At 37.1% G+C, this 18222-nt stretch overlaps 1 protein-coding gene across 1 annotated transcript; it reads right to left on the bottom strand.

Annotated features, from left to right (window-relative positions):
- Positions 1-11783: 11783 nt before the first annotated feature.
- Positions 11784-17961, bottom strand: ASIP (agouti signaling protein; the record flags this gene model as incomplete). Its single annotated transcript, XM_081323563.1, has 3 exons — positions 11784-11960; positions 12479-12540; positions 17805-17961. The coding sequence occupies 3 exons, from the start codon at positions 17959-17961 to the stop codon at positions 11784-11786; spliced, it is 396 nt and encodes a 131-aa protein (XP_081179689.1).
- Between the last annotated feature and the right edge of the window lie 261 nt (positions 17962-18222).

Raw genomic sequence — 18222 nt, forward strand, 5'->3', positions numbered from 1 at the left:
CAGCCTCAATGCTTGTCTACTCCTAATTAAGAGTTCAAAATCATAGATTAAAGAGCTGTGACTCCTATACTTACTATATTTCTTATTAAGAGGTTCCAACAACTAAAGAAACTAAGACTTGATTGAAAACACGTCCTTATGCCAATATTTTCTTTGTAATGTGTTATAGAAATTACAATAAAGAAACCGACCCAGCTTCCAATTTCTAGGTGATGTATATTCTCTATAAACTGAAAACAAATTGGTTGGCAGCCAATGCTCCCACACAAAAGAAGAAGCCAGGCAGCCCATTATTTAGATCAGGAATGAAAAAGAAACCCCAGAGGGACTGAATGTTGTTTTTAAAAATCAGTCTTGTGATACAGCAGTCATTACATTTATTTTTTTAACCTTAGGGCTTCCTAACTTTTCCTTTGTAAACATTGCTTACCAGAAGTTAAAGTGCTAACTGGACTTGCCTAAGTGAACTTGCCTAACTGCCCAGTCCTGCCTGCTGGATTAGATCTGATAGATTATTTGCTGTGGTTATAAACAAACTCATTCATGCATAAGGTTAATATGTTTTCCAGCAGCTGGAAGGACTGAAAAAATGGCTGTTCTGATCAAGACGTAGCCACCCATAACTACATGGTGCTGAGTCTGCAGCCTTGCTACTTTTATTGCCAGTGAAAAGGATTGCCATTGCCTCAATTCTGACAATGAGAAATCGTAATTTGCCTGGCCCTTTCAGGTGTTCACATATATCAGTTACATGTAACTCTTTAAAACGGCTTTTCAACCAGTGGTACGGGTACCACCTGTGGTACATTGACACCTGGCAGGTGGTACACGACCATCCTAGAAAAGTAGCGGGGGAGGGGAATGAGTTGAACCAGTAGCAGCACCGTACAAGCCTGAACGAGAGATGGCTGGAGCTGCAGGGCTGTCAGGGCTCAGCGGAAGCACCAGGATCAGTGCCAGGTTCCAGCTGGAGCTCGGCGCTGATCCTGGTGCTTCTGAGCCCAGAAGAAGCGCCAATCAGCTGGAATGTTGCAGCATCTCCAGGGTCTTGTGATTTACATTCAGATGCTTGGCAACTGATTCATATTTATGACAGTCACAGTGTCCCAGGGTCATGTGAAGTGACCAAAACATGCTGCAACCACCCAGCAGAGAGGTGGGGGGAGTAAAAACCAAACACCCCACCCCACCCCCACTGCCAATTCTTAACAGAAATGCTCACAACAATGAAAACCTCGGGCAGGAGGAAGAGCACCACCGGGCAGGCAGGCAGGTGTCTTGCTTGGCTGTGGCTTGGGGGGCACTTTTTTCAGTGTCATTGTAACTTTGAACAGTCGCTAAGCAAACTGTTGTACGTCAAGGACTACCTGTACTTCATCACTTTTTCCTCTTTTTTTGGTCATCAAGTTTTTGATACCTTGGTAGGCAACTGGTGGTACTTGGATGTTGCCATATTCTAAAAGTGGTACAGTGGGTGAAAAGGTTGAAAAGCCCTGCCTTAAAACACCTAGCACTTTTTCTAAATGGTTAAATCTTGTGGAAATAAGATTGGTGTTTTAATATGGAGGATGAACAAAAGTTTCCATTGGTCTTAAACTTAACTGGCTGCAGAGAATTAAATTTCAGGAAGCAAACAGGTATGTGATGATTCTAAAGCAAAGGCACTGGAGACCGGTTCTGTGGAGAAAGATTTTCCTGTGGGCCAGAGGGGTTGTGGTTTTGTGTGCTGCCTGCATCCCGCGGATGGGGCTTCGCTTGTTTGGCCTGGTTGCTGGTATGCCGTGGCCCGGGGCCAGTCCAGGGATCGGGGTTGGGGACCCCTATTCTAAAGGATACTGGAAACCATTCATATTATTCTAGACCATGTGGACTTCAATTCCCAGAATTCTCCAGCTATGCCACATGCAATCTATTAAAGTAACCCTTAGTGGGGTCTGTGATTGTTGCCTGAGAAATAACCCTGCCAGTTATGCTGTCATGTTATTGTGAAATATATCCTTCCATGTTTTATAAACTATTTCCATATGCAGGATAGCAGAATTGACCAGCTTTCTTTCAAGTTCAAAAGGAAAATCAAGATCAAAAGATGATTCTGGCCTGTGAATGCTTTTTCAGATTTTTCAGTGTGGGAGACAATTTATGGCCTAGAGAGGCTACCAATATTGAGGAAATACATTTCAGTCACTAAGGACTTTAAAACACATCTGAATCTATATTGTGCATTGCTCCTACTATACAGTATCTATATGTGAATTACTACATACACATACATGAAATTAAGAACTAGTAACAAGCAAGACATGAATTGAAATATGCATCAAAGAACTGTATAAGGTATATATTGCTAAGTCCTGAACAATAAAAGCCATTAAAATTGTTCTTTTCTACTAGACATAATTATGCTTTTGTTTTGACATTGTAGCACTTGGTCTATGGTTTAAATACCTTAATATCTGTTCCTGGTAATGGAATAATTGATGACACTAGGTTTTTAATTGATAGCTTTGGTCAATTTAGCTTCTTGACAGTTTTTTACAGGTTTTTATAGTTTTTTTTCTGATAGTTTTGAAGCTTGTTTCCTTGGCAGTGGAATGAAATGTCAATCTAACAATCCCATCGAAGTACTTTCTCATTTTATATCTCTTTAACATCTGGAAAACACACTAGAAATTGGAAGAGGGCTTTTCAGAGAATTCTGTGTTGAATAAAAGAGTTAGAATTAGGACTCAGCATATGTTGTTCAAACGTCATAAATTTATAACATTTAATATGTACTAATCATATTAGTAATAAATGATTCAATTTTGTTTAAATATAAATTAAGGTCAAATTTAGTTTTAGGAGTAGCTCTCACGTTTGTTTCCTATGACCACCTTTGCATTTGGAATGCAATTCAAAAATCAAATGCACCTCCTAGCCCACAAAATCTATGCCCCTCTGGCTTATGCATAATGTCAGAGCTTATTATTATCTTTAGGTAATTCCTTGAAAAAAGTGGGTAAATTTTAAAAGGTGTTAATTGTCAGAAATCCCTGGTGTGCCCACTGATTTAAATTCATTGTGTTTTGTTTAATATTTGGAATTATATTAGAAACCAAAATATTATAGGAATAAATGTATGGAAATAAGCAGCTCTCAAATGAAACAGAAAATTATTTTTATTGTATTTACCTTATTAAAGTTCAGTAGAAAATAATAATACACAGAGGAAAGTGCTTCTGAAGAAAGATAAGATCTAAAGGTAGTGTTTTATGTTTGTTCACATGTTGAATAACAGGTGTGTTTGGTGGGATCATATTCACTTTTCATTATGGAGATCTGCAAGCAAACTGGGCAGAAGAAAGGGTGGGTGGCAGGTACAGATATATTTTCTCCCCTGATTTAACTGTTCTGAAAGTTTCAGTGACTTAACATTGCTTAAAATTTCAGAAGAGATAGTAAGAACACAAACTCTTTACATGATGTCGTTACAAAATGCTATTTTGAAAAGCAGGTTGTGGCATTGTGTGAAATTGCTACTTTTATGCAAAACAAAGATCAGCAGCTCACTTAGTGTGGGATCAAGATGGTAAGTTTTTGCTCTAGCTATACTTTTACAGCTAGTTCTCATTTATTGACTGCAGGAGGGACTCTGCAGTTATTAAGGGTTATGTCGTGATTGCACTGACTTACAAAAACACATTCATCAATTCTAGTTGCAGAACATTAAGTGGATAACCACAGGTTGTTAAGCACAATGTCATGTGATTGTGATTTGCAACTTACTGTTGACTTCCCCGTTGACTTTGCTTCTGGGAATCTAGCTGTGAAGATTACAAATGGCAGTCAGATGACTGTGGGATGCTTCAAGCATTGTAAAGTGTGGCTACTGCCAAGTGATTTATGTTAATTAAGCGGGGACAGGCTATTTTCTGGTATATGCTTGTGTCCTATGCTTGAGTTTCTAACATGTATTTGTTTGTATTTTACCCCCTTTTCTTTCTTTCCAGTATTTCCTCTCTTGAACCCAAACCTAAACTGGTTTTCTTTGTGCACAGGCTGCACTTCCATGAAAGGTACTAACTGCAAGTTAGCTTTTAGTTAATTAAATTAAACCTGGCTCAGCTTGAACTGCTATCTGAAATTGGCATGATCCTAATCAATTTGATTGCAAAGGCTTCCTTCTGTATCTTAAGCAGTCAGGCCAGGAGCACATTAAGCTTGCTGGTGCCAAATCATTCCTTTCAATGTGTATTCCCCATTATGTGCTTGAAAATCTAGAATAGTAGCTATCCCCAAAGATCAGAAGGATCTGATGGATGTTTCAAATTATAGGCATGTTTCATTATTGAACCAACATGCTAAAATATTAACATCAATGCTTTCTAATAGCTTTAATTAGTACTGCAGTAATTTAGATCAATATAGATTCATCAAGCCCAAACAGATTGAAGTTCAGTTCCAATTAGAAAGCTTCTTAACATGATACCCTGAAATAAAGAAAAAATAAATATTTGCTGATTTGCTGCAGTCTTTGATATATTAGAATGGCTACTTTTATTCAAGATGCAGAAAAAAAATATAAATTAGGAATTAAGTACAGTGTAGTGTAGTCAAAATTATCTTTTAAATTAAATTATTAAAGCAAATCATGGTTGCTCACCCTCTTCCATTTTTTATAGATTACTATAGATCCTTTTAGTAAGATTACAGAATAACTGAAACATTGTAGTAGTAGCAACTCCATAGGCAGTGCTTTTTTTGTAAAAAAAAAAAAAAAGGTGCCGGAACTCATACACGTCATACAACCTGCCTTGCCAGCCCTACAAGGTTCCATCCAAAAAAGGTGCCGGAACTCCGTTCTGGGCATTCTATGACAAAAAAAGCCCTGTCCATAGGTAAGCATCTTGTGAATGTCTTTGCAGATTAAAATGCTGATATGCATCCTAAACCAACCAATTTCTTTTTATTTGATTCTAAATAAAAGATTAACATATGATGTATGATAGCATGCTTAAAAACAAATTTTAAAGAATTGAGGACTAAAGAACTCCCCAAATTATACAATGAGCTTAGGGGTACCTCTAAGATTTGTGTAAACAAAGAAAATAAAATGAAATTCTAACTCCTCCAAATGGTTCTAAATTGGATATAGTCAATTATTACACAACGCCAAAGCTAGCAATAATCATGGCACTAATTAAAGCTGTGTCAGGGTTATATACTTAAAAGGATTAGTATTCTGTCCCTAAATTATTTTTTCAAACATCTCTCTCTTTTACTAAAAGATTCACAGCAAGAAATATTTACAAAATTTGTATTAAAAAGCATGCATAAATAGACTACTATTTTACCTTTAATCTCAGAAAAGAAATGGAGATTTTATAATAAAATATAATATTTTATAGCTCTCTAAAATTACTGCTTATATTGAAAGATATTTTTTTTCAAAAATGGAGAGAATTTCAAGTCCTGAACAGAATCCTATTTAACAAGAATACAGATTTAAAAGGAAATAAAGGGAAACTTTGTTTGTTTGGAGTATATTAATATTCATATCCTTTGTGGCAGCATAACCTACCCTGATAATACTTCTCATAGAACAGCAATCTTTTTGCAGGGAATTTAAAGTTACTACAGACCAAGAAATGGGAACAGACAAATCTACAATATATGGATGAAAGGAATGTTTTACAGATGGAGGGACAATATCTAATATGGTTAAAAGTTGGTGATCTAACATTCTAGGACTAAATTGGATACAATATGCATATGTTTTATCATTCCCTAAAGACAAAAATGTAAAGGAAATAATTTTACACTTGACTTCTAATCATTGACTTCTAAAGAGTAATTCTTAATATAGAAAGAATACCAAAGATGCAGTGTCAAAAATTTATAGTGGATTATCAAAGGATTCTCAAATACAGATTTCAAAATATTTATGGAAACAGTTATGAAAAATATTAGAGATAAAAAGTAGAGCACTTTCTAATGGCATAAGACATTCAGATCTGTCTCTGAAAGCATTAGGGGCCAGTCATGGAATTTTATTTACCCAGAGCAAGGGCAACACTCATCACCAAGCATTGATCCATTAGTTGCAAAAGGAATTGGCTTATCTCCCGAACCTGACATCGCAGAATGAGAAAAAGTGAATGGCCCAAAGTCACCCAGCTGCCTTTCATGCCTAATATAGGACTAGAACTCATGGTCTCCCGTTTTCTAGTCTGATGTTTTAACCACTGGTTTTTGTTTAGTCCTCTCAATTATTAAAAATAATTTCTAATTTGAAAAGATTTTATTGATTTTGCTAAAAATTCATCAATTAAGAGACATTTTCCCCTAGTTAAGGAATTCTTTTGGGTATGGTATTATACGTTACCATCAGCATTCCTAAAGGAAAGATACCTCAGAATCCTTTTGTCTGCACAAATTCACACTTTTACTTCAAAAAAGATTGAAATCATTGCCTATTGTATTGCCATACTGCAATTTCTACAGAGACATAAGGAATTCTCTTATTACACTATGACTGTAGCCAGAAAGAACAAATGCTGATTATATAAAGCTTCTACTTTCTGATTTTAATATTAGCATTATCAGTATTGCGGCTAATTCTGTGTGAGTTAGTTAAAACATTTATATATAAAAATTTGTTTCTCAGCCCTACGTGTGGTCTGTATTTTCTTGGGTCCTCTGCAAGAAGCCTGGGAATTTGAGGGTTCTGCATGGTATCTTAATTGTTCCTAGCACTGAATCCTTCTGGAAAAAAAGCTCTGATGTTGTTCCTACGATCTTTTGGAACCACTGTACCATCTTAGGAGTCACAGCCCTGAGTGTACTACTTCTGGGACCACTTGGCCTTTACTTTCCACATTCTTTCCACCCAATAATCATTTTGAAATGGGAGGCTTAAAGAAGGTGGTTATGAATTAGTCATATATTGTGATTATGATACATTCTTTCTTACTGGGATCTTAGTATTTTCTCATTGTAACGAAATGTCTGCAGAAAAACACCAAGCTTAGAGAACAAGAAAACAACAATTTAACTTAAGCTACATACATTCTCTACCACTGGATTCCTAACTGTGTAGTGTTAATATTTGCCTCTAAAATAAAAATTAAATTAAAAGTATGACAAAGCAAATTAAGAAGGAAATGTTTAATCATTGCCATGCCCCTAAAAAGCTCAAAAAAGCATTACAACTTTCAGATCAATATTGTTTATTCATGATAAAATAATGCTAACATTTTTTGTACACCAATTTGCCTGGGAAGAAAATGTAAATATGCGCTCTACTTTTCTCATGTATCACTCCCCCCCATCATTTTCCCCTTCAAAGTAATATTAATCATCATTCCTCAACTCTTTCCCCCAGCAAATACTCCAATCTGTTGTTTATTCATTCCAGACTTCAGAACAAAGTCTAATCAACTTAAATTATAGAAAGGCAGGCTTTGATTAAGAAAAACTTTATAAACATAGCAGTAATGAAATCAGTTGCTAAGGAGGTGACATCATTGCACATGTTCTGATAAATGATGGGTAGCTGTCAGATGGGGATACTTTTATCTATATTTCTGCACTGAAGAGAAGATTGGAGAATGGACTAAATGGTTTCTTTAAACTTTCCTAACTGCTAAAATGATGTGCTTTCATCAGTGATTTGGCAGTAAATCAGGGGTGTCAAACTGCCAGGCTGTGGGCTGGACGCGTCACGTGGAAGCCGCGCCCACCCCATTGCCGGCAATGGCAAAACTGTCCTGATATGTCACATGACATCACATGACATTGCAAGTTTGACATGTCTGCAGTAAATGGTACTAGCATGAAATATCCTATTCCCATTTCAGATCTGTATGCTGTATCTACTTCACGTCACTGTAGTCAGTGGACTTCCTTCAAAGATAATGAGTAATGAAGCTTAATAGATTTTAAATATACATCTTGAGGGTGCCCTTGGATTGTAGAAGGAAAATTAACATCAGTAGAGCTAAGGTTGGTATAAGCTTATCTTATTCATTGCCAAATTCATGGGGCAAAAGTTAAGAAGCTGCCAGGGCATGATAGCTTCATGATTAGTTGCAAATGAATAAAGACTCCCTGAGCCTGATATGATTCTGTTTGGAGGTCTTGTATGGCCTTTCTTCTGAGTGCCATGGGTCACTATTTTATCTATTAACTACTATAACAATGGGAAGCTTGCAACACAATTTTGCAGCATATCCTTAGCTCCTAACAGTCTAGAATGCCAGCTAACTCAGTAAAGCAGCATTATAATACTGTTAAAGACTTATGCAGTCAGTGCATGAAATATTTCAAGAGACAAAAAAAGGGGGGGGGAGCTTCTAAAATGCTAAAGGTTTGTGCAACAGATAGATTTATGGGTATATTTATAGCCTACATAGGTGTGATGAATCAGTCAGGACAAATATGAAGAAGTCAGAGATATCCATATTTAGCCTAAACATCAAAGTGGCCATGCGTGCTCAAGATGATGGTTGTGAGATAAAATCTGCAGAAGCCTAGTTGGATTGGGAAAGCTTTGGCAGCTCCAAAAGCTGAGGTTAAACAAAGGACCCAGATTGTTGGGGGCAATTAAGCTGACTTTGTAATAATGCCGCTTGGGGGTGTGTGTGAAAGCCCTAATAAGCAGGCATATACATAGAATGAAGGCTACTGCTAAGATTGTAAAGCCGCCCTGAGTCTTCGGAGAAGGGCGGGATATAAATGAAATTAAAAAAAAAGTCAGTACTTATAAATTAAGAGTAGTAATGAAAATGTGTTCATTTAATTCCCTCACTCACCTCCCACTTGGAAGGTTGAGATTTCAGTCCTAGGTAGCGGTAGATGTTTCTTTCTAAGGGCGCAAAGAAAAAGTATCTGCTGTGAACTCCACATGGTATTGGGAAGGAAGGGCATCTGACCAGTAAACTCTCAGCTCCATCCAGTCACCCCAGTTGTACTCCGAATTAAAAGGGAGTTTTATATACTCCCTTTTAATTTATATATTATACACACTAATATAATCAAAACTGCTGAACTGAAACATAGGCCAGTTTAAAACTGAAGATGGAGAATGGTTTTGTTAAAGTTAATATACTGATTTGTTTTAAGAAATGGAAGAGCATGCTTTATAATTTGCATATAATGGGAAACATCTGACCCGTGGAACAGTGCAGTTTTCCAACCCTTTCTGTTTGGTTTGCTAGCTATTTACCAGGCTCCATCAACTTTCCTTGATTCTGCTCCCCATGCTTTCATTTACCCTATTTCACAATTGTTTTCCATCTGGGTAGTCTAGGATTAAAACCTCTTTTTCTCACCAAATAGCATAAAATCTAATGACAATGCACAGAAGAATCATTCTGTCTATTACCAGATGTTTTGCTTCTATGTTGGATTCCTGCATCATTGACTCACATTGCTCTCTCCAGAGGAGAGAATCAAAGCAGCATGATTTATATAGAGTAGACCTAGGAAGAACAGAGGAAAGGAGAACGGTGATAGAAAGGACAAGCAAAAACAAAACAAAGAAAGTAAAAAGAAAATACTTTAGCTTTGGCTATATCCATCACTGATGGATAGTCCTTAAATTATATTAAAGAAAAAAATATTAGAGAAGTGAATGAATCTTTGGACTGAAACTCGTTCTCCACTCCCTTTTATGGACATCTGCAGTCCTCAAAGACTGATTGTTAATCATAGTTCCCATTATCCCCATCCAGTGCTTTTTTTGTAAAAGAAAAAGGTGCCGGAACTCACACATGTTATACAACCCGCCTTGCCTACCCTACAAGGTTCCATCCAAAAAAGGTGCCGGAACTCCGTTCTGAGCGTTCAATGAGAAAAAAAGCCCTGTCCCCATCAATGGTTGGGGCCAATCATTAAGCAACACCTGGAATGCTAAATGTTACCAAACCCTGTTACAGAAAGCTAACTATAAATCACTGAGCAGTATCTTGTTTTCACCTGTCTCATTTTGCTAGATATCCACATGATTATTGTCCTGGAGGGCACCTTTTATTGCGGTCCCTATTTTTCATTCATGTTTTTACATCTCTGAACTGTAATAAATGCAATAAATGCAATTCTTCAGAAGGAAAATATACAGGTAGTCCTCAACTTACAACAGTTCATTTAGTGACCATTCAAAGTTACAATGGCACTGAAAAAAATGACATGACCATTTTCCGCACTTACTACCATCACAGCGTCCCCACGGTCACATGATCAAAATTTAGATGCTTGGCAACTGATTCATATTTATGACCATTGCGGTGTCCTGGGGTCACACGACCAGCTTTTGTGACCTTCTGACAACCAAAGTCAATGGGGAAGCCAGATTCACTTAACAACCATATTACTAACTCAAAAAAAAATGCAATTATTCACTTAACAGTTCTGGCAAGAAAAGTAGTAAAATGGGGCAAAACTCATTTAACAAATGTTTTACTTAAGCAACATAAATTTTAGGATCAATTATGATAATATTTTTTATTTTTTTTATTTTAATCCCATTTATATCCCGCCCTTCTCCGAAGACTCAGGGCGGATTACAATTTAAGCACAAACCAATGTGCTTAGCAATAGCCTTCATTCTACGTATATGCCTGCTTATTAGGGCTTTCGCCCCCCTCCCAAGCGGCATTATTACAAAGTCAGCTTATTGCCCCCAACAATCTGGGTCCTCATTTTACCTACCTTGGAAGGATGGAAGGCTAAGTCAACCTTGAGCCTGGTGGGATGCGAACCTGCACTAATTGCAGGCAGCTGGTGTTACTTAAGGAGGCATTAGCCCACTGCTCCACCAAGGCTAAAAAATAAAAAAAATAAAAAATTGTGATAATAACTGGAGGACTACCGTGTTTTCCCCAAAATAAGACCCACCCAGAAAATAAGCCCTAGCTATCCCAAAAATAGGGGTGGGTGGGCGTGGCCAACAAAGGAGGGGGTGAGCACAAAGGGCCAAAGATGTTCGGCAGCAGCCCGCGCAGTGCAGGTAAGTCTGAGCACAGGGGGAGAGTGAAGGGTATGTAAGTAATCACGATGCACCACCCACTCTGTCCCATCATCTCTCGGCTTGCTTGTGGCCTTGCTGGGGCAGATGGCCTCATGGCGCATTGGGATCAGTGGGTGGCGCGTTGGGATTGCCTGCCTCAGCACAGCCGTGCTTCTGCCTGCTGCCACTTCTGCCGTGTGAGCCTCCTATGAGCCAGTTGGCTGCACCGGCAGCAGGCAGAAGAGAGGCACTGGGAGGGAGGCAGGCCATGTTCAGATCACCTGCCTCCCCCCCCCCCGCATCTGTCTCTGCGCTTGGACTTACCTGCACTGCGCCAAGGGGCCGGTGGGCTGCAGCTGCTACTGGAAATTGTTGGTCCCTGCGTGCTTACCACCTCTTGTGCATATACTGGGGGGTGGGGCACCCAGCTGGGCTGATCCCCCTGGTACTGTATTTCCCTGAAAATAAGTCCTAATGTGTCTTTTGGTGCCAAAAAAATATAAGACCGTATCTTATTTTCAGGGAAACATGTTACCTGTAATATATTTTTAATGTGTAACTTTCATTCTCTCACCTTCCCTTCACTTTTCAAGTGGTCAGTCATTATCTCATTTCACCCCTTCTCTACCATAATTACCATGGCAGGGACTAGCTTGTTTCTGGTAGCATTACCCTTTGAGCCAGATCCCACAATGAATGTGACACTTAGAAGAAAACAAGGCCTCTTTTGAACATAGATACAAGACAACCAGGCTGGAAGATATACTGAGATACTGAGAGCACTCTTGACTTTGATTTAGCAGTTTGGATTTCCCATACGACAGTAGCAGACTGTCTGAAAAAGTCGGCAGTGGCAGAAGGCACAGAAATCGCAGCAGGGATGAGATGGTGGCTTGCAGCTTGCCCAAGTAGCGACACAGTTCGGAGGGGGAGATGGTTTGGGTCTAGAAGGCTTTTTTTGTTGCCCCATTCTCTGAGGAGAGAAAACAAAGCAAAGCATACAAATAAAGCTTTTGAAAAGCGTTTCAATAGCCTTTGCTGCCTAAGAGGCTAAATGAGTCTTGCTTCAGTTGCTCTAGCTGAAGTAAATCTGTGCTCTTCATTTTGAGCACATTTTAAGCTACTTTATTGTATTGAATTTTTCATTGTATTTTATCCTGCTGCAGATTTAAAGTACAGACTAGAGCTTGAAAAAGGTGGTGAGGGAAGAGCAGGTTGAGTTGTTATATGCAGATTTAGCCTTTGGTCAAACCAGGTGTCTTCTTCATACTTCACATAAGAATAAAAATGTTGTTTGTTATTTATCTACAATATCCAGTCTTAAAATCTTAACTTTGTCTCTAATTGTTTGTGGATTTCCAAGCCCAAATTTGTAACAACCTCAGTAAAGTATAATTCCCAAAACTATTTAAGGAAGTCATGACAGTCCAGAAAAGAATATAAATTGGTAGTTTATTTATCTTTATAAATATGCTAAGAACAATTACCCACCTTCATAGATTTTTTTTTCTCAGCTTCTTTCCTGCTTAGCTTCAAGGAAGTTTTGGTTAAATCTTTAGGGGGGGAAAAACCAGAAAGATTTCAGAAACTTGTATAATATGCATTTTTAACTGCAACAGTTAGGATAATATAGAATGCTTGTATTGGACATTTCAACTGTAGTGACCAACCTATGCATTTCATCTACATAAGCATGAATATTTCTCTATTGTTTTTGGAATAGTAGAGATGAAATACTTTTGCTTTTGCTTGAAAGAAAGCACAATTACAGTTTACTCCCAGCTTATGTAAATGGTCTCACATCTAATTGCTGGTCCCAGGTTCTTGAAAATGGAATGAAATAAGAATGAGTATCTGAATGGCCAAATAGGGTACTGAAAATATTCTCATGTTGTGTGTGAAAAAATGGAGTGGATGCACAAGTTTTATCTGGGTGATTGCCAGTCTCATTTAAAAGCAATTTGAAAACTTAATGACGGGTAAAGATAGGAAAGCTATGTACCTCGCTTAGGAGGTCTCCCATATGGGTACACCCCCAAATTGATAAGGACATGTGTGTTAGGTAGGGACAAGGAAAAAGGAACTTCGGCTTCGCAGGTTTCCCCAACCTCTCCATTAGGAAGGTTGCTGGATGCCTGGTTTAGGAGAGAATGAAAAAGTGAAATGCACAGGATTTATGTAAAAAAAATGGATTAAGATATGAGATGAGACTAGTAATTTAATTTAATTTGGCAAAACAAAAGTACTTTCAATTGTAATAAAAAATAAAGAAAAAAGCCTTAAGAGAACTATTTTATTAAAAAAATAAATTGTTATTGTGTATATTCCTATAAGTTTAAATTGAAAGAGACTACTTTACTGCCATTGTATATGTATGCATATTGTAATTTTATGTTTAAAGTAAGGAAAGTTTAAAAGATGACTTAATTATACTCTTTTGATGATCTATGAAAATAACCCATAGAAGGCAATATATTTCTTTCTGTTTCTTTACTTTTTCCTGCATTTAATAGCCTCCAAGTAAAAGCTGGAGGCTGAGAGAGAGAAAAAAAGACAGATAACACAAACATATGGGTCAAACAACTCTTTCAATGTCCATGAATTTTTAATCTCTAACTGAATGCACCATCACCTTGTGCCTTTCCTTTAATTTTCCTAATAAATTCTTAAATAAAATATTGTCAGAATTAGTTGCTCTCACCTATAAAACAGCCTTACTCACATGGTTCAACCGCTCTGATTTTTCCCAGTTTTGAAAAAATGACCATATATGTGAGTTACAGCCTTAGTTTAATGTTTACATTCCACATAACTTCCAAATTTTCACCATTACAGCCAGATGTTATTCAAAGTCAAACCATATGCAATGCAGGAAAACTCATGTTTTATGTCCCTTCATAACAGGAGCTCAATTGATGAGTACACAATGACTTCTTATGACTAAGGAGGGAGACACCTTAGCTATGGTGTGCAATCAAGTTGGTTGCCTCTCTATTGAGCATTTCCAGATGTTTCTAAATTTCATCACATAAACCTTTGCTGGCTTGAATTAATTTGTATTCTATTGGTTTATTTTGAAGAACATTATATAGCTAAAAAGCTTTGTTGTTCTCCCTTTCCTTGACTTCATCTGTGACAAAAATGGTTAAGGAGAAAGTAATCAATCCAAGTTTCTGCTTTTTCCTTTCAACATTATTTGTTTCCTCCACCTCCTCCATTTTTCACTTCTTCTGAATGTAGCATGATCTATTTACTAACTTTAGCCTTAAACCAAGAGATGCCATGGGAGAAAGAGACACTGTTGTCTAATGGAGATATCTTTAGAGTGGAATCTGAGTTACTATGTAATGGAACAAAGTTAAATTTTGTCAATGAGAATATAAGGGTGAAAAATTAGGGCTAATAGCAACTCTGAACCAATACAAAATGCTAGTTAGGAAGATCTTTAAGACAAGCAATGAAAAACAACTGTTTCTACATGTATTATTATTATTCTTTAAGTTTAATATTGTTTTGATGCCCCAGATGGCTAGCAAAATGAATAAATAATACATACTTTAATACAGATAGCCTCAACCTATAACCATAATTTCTGCTGCTATGAAGACAGTTTGTTAAGTGAGTTTTTCCCCTTTTTAATATCTTTTTTGCTACAGGTATTAAGTGAATCACTGCATTGTTAAGTTAGTAACACAGTTGTTAAGTGAATCTGGCTTCCCTATTGACTTTGCTTGTCAGAAGGTTGCAAAAGGTGAGTACATGACCTGGGACACTGCAGACATCATAAATACATGCCGGTTACCAAGATATCCAGATTTTGATCACAAGACCATGGAGATGCTGCAATGGTCGTAAATGTAAAAAATGGTCATATGTCACTTTTTTCAGGGCTGTTGTAACTTCAGATAGTCACCAAATGAATGGTTATAAGTGAAGGACTACCTGTAAATAATATGTTAATGCTGGGAGTATGGTGAAATTCTATGATGTGTGTGTGTGTGTGTGTGTGTGTGAGAGAGAGAGAGAGAGAGAGAGAGAGAGAGAGAGAGAGAGAGAGAGAGAGAGAGAGAGAGAGAGAGAGAGAGAGAGAGAGAGAGAGAGAGAGAGAGATTAGGGCCAAACAGAGGGGGATGCCAACCCTTTTTCTAACCATGTTCTCCTGAAACCATTCTTCCCAACAGTTTTCACATCAGAAAATAACTCCATAGAAGATAGACAAATGGCCAGGAAAGCTCCATCTTTTCTCTTATCTGCGTGTTGAAGGGCAGCCGTTTATTCCCATTTTCTAATAATAACATAACCTATAGCAGATCTTGTCACTGAGCTTGTCGATCAGAAGGTCGGCAGTTTGGCAGGTCGAATCCCGAGTACCGCATAACAGAGTGAGCGCCTGTTACTCGTCCCAGCTTCTGCCAACCTAGCAGTTCGAAAGCACGTAAAAATGCAAGTAGAAAAATAGGGACCACTACGGTGGGAAGATAACAGCGTTCTGTGCGCCTTTGGCGTCTAGTCATGCCGGCCACATGACCACGGAGGCGTCCTCAGACAAACGCTGGCTCATCTGCTTTGAAACGGAGATGAGCACCGGCCCCTAGAGTCGGAAATGACTAGCACGTATGTATGGGGGAACCTTTACCTTTTATAGCAGATCATTCACTGCTGTTCTTATCTGTTCCTCAGAAATCTTTTCTAATTCTTCATGACTTCATAACAGTTAATATTCCCCAAATAAGTATTTTACAGAAAGCCAAATTCTGCATTTCCCTGCATCTTTTATCCATTTTTGCTAAATAAATATATTTCAAGTCCTAAAAATCCGTTAAATATGAAATGTGAGAACATGCCATCCATGAGTTCTCATAGAAGATTTTATTTTATTGCTAGTTAAGTTACTTCAGAATTGAAGAAGTTGATCTCAGAAGGAAAACAGACTACTGAGATTAATTTATTAATTCATGAATAATATTTTAATCTTGTTTTCTGTTAATATACCAAGAAAATTTGGATATTACAAAATCTATCTGTATCTTTAACTTCTTAAGCTAGACAGAGGAAAAAGGGTTTATTCTTACTTTTTAGATTCTGTATTGTCCCATACAAATTTATATAACTTATTTTCAAGGTTTTAGAAGATCTGATGACTCTTAATATCACTAGAATGAATTCTGATATAATATTAACTTTAAGCAATCATGAAAGCCATAATGATTTAATTAAGAGTATATGAGCAGATGGCTAATGGCAAAAATGCTCCTATTAATCCCAGTAAGTCTGTGAAGAACCTTTGTATAAATTGGCCTTGATGTTTTGGCTCATCATAAATCTGTGATGTGGTGATTTTCGTATGGGTTCAGTTTGTTTCTTTTTAAAGATGAAGAGTCATGAGTAAGACTATGAAGAGGAGGTTTGCAAATAGAGGTGAGATCTAAATTGATTAGTATCTAATCCTGAATATAGATTTTTGATTTGAAACATTCAGAATTTGATTTTCTATTTCTCCTAGAACAAAATAAAATAACAATGGAATAATTTCAAATTGAAATTAACTTATAATTTGTCCATAAATATTCTATTTTATTCTGTTGGTTTATTGTATACTGCCTAGGATCTGACTGTGCCTAAATTGAAGTAAATTCAATTTTCTAGGGGTCCTGGTCAGCCCCCTGACCCCTGGCTGCCACTTTAATCATATGCGTCATATTGTATTATGGTGAGAGAAAACAGTGTCCATATGTAACTGGTTAAACTTGTTATCTGTATATAGTTTCATTGTAATGTTTGTACTCTGCTTTTTTATTCAAAAGCAAACAAAACATTCATCCTGGCTTCTGGCTTCTGGCCTCTGGAATGATATTCTCCCAGAGATCTATATCGCTCCCAACCTGATGATGTTCTTGAAATCTTTAAAACGTGTCTGTTCTCCCAGGCCTTGCAGTTTACATTTGTGGAGCCCTTGTTTTTATCATTTTTATTTTTTTTAAATGTAAACCAGTCAGTTGTTCCAGAGTTAACGATGATGATGATGATAATAATAATAATAATAACAACAGCAGCAGCAGCAGCAGTAGTACCAATAGTAATAGTTGCCTTGGGTACAATCCAAAATATCTGGAGCTTCAGCTGAATACCTCTAACATCATCAATCAACAATACCTGCCTATCTCAAGTCATTGGGAGGGATTTGACAGATGGATAAAAATGCCAAATCCAGTTTAAATTGTGTGGCCAACATAATCACATTGTTAGTCACACATGAATACAGGAATAGAGAAATCATACTTTACCATTCAAATATAATTAGAATTATTTGTGCCATGAAGGTAGTGTCAACTGCTACTAACTCCATGATAGATATTCTTCAGGATTATTAAACTAGATTAAATGATTAAATTAGACTATTAACATATATTGAGAATTAATACCTGGGGTTTTTGAAGACTTAATAATTTTGTCACTTAGAGAGATAAGTGTGGCGGTTTTCAAAAAGAGAGTTTTGAGCAATAGCTGAAAAACTCCTTATCCCTCCATTTGTTCTATCTACAAATAGGAAGTGAAAGAAAAAGACCAGAGGTGCTATCATTACTATTCAAACATCCTCAGCATTTAAAAAACATTTAGATGACCCTATTCCATTTTATTGACATCTGTTAGAAGAAAAAAGTACAGGCATACGACAATGTGCTTCACCGATTTCATTTCATAATACAGTACTGAAAGGGAAGTAGAGATAGGAGGAAAAGCAGAAGTAGAGATAGGAGTTAGAGATAGGAGTTCATTTCTGACTTTAAGATTCAAAACAGGATCCATTTTTACCAACCTACTATAGAGATGGGAGCGAGATCCGGGATCTTGATTTTGTTATTTATTGCATAGTTGTCCGAGTTCTGCTTTTCCTCAAATATCATGTAACAATAGTTGGCTGTAAGCAACATGGAGCAAAGAAGGAAGCTCAGGAGAAAGTTCTTGTATTCCATTCCAAAGGCAAAAAAGAAAATATGTTTTTGCTAAGATCTCAAATACCTAAGGAAAAAAAGGTAGGTCATATGTCAAAAGTATAGCCTTTTTTAAATAGCATCATCAATGTTTTGTTATCCTCCCCATTTATCATTCCTTTGCCAGAATGGACAATTCCAGTTTTAATCTGTTACAACAAAACAGAAAAGTGTACAAAACAGAAAAGGCACATTCATAATTCATTACAATAAGATGAGAACATATTTGATCAACCAAGTTAA

Source organism: Vipera berus, assembly GCF_964194415.1.
Source record: "Vipera berus genome assembly, chromosome: 3".
In the NCBI taxonomy this organism is placed as follows: Eukaryota; Metazoa; Chordata; class Lepidosauria; order Squamata; family Viperidae; genus Vipera; species Vipera berus.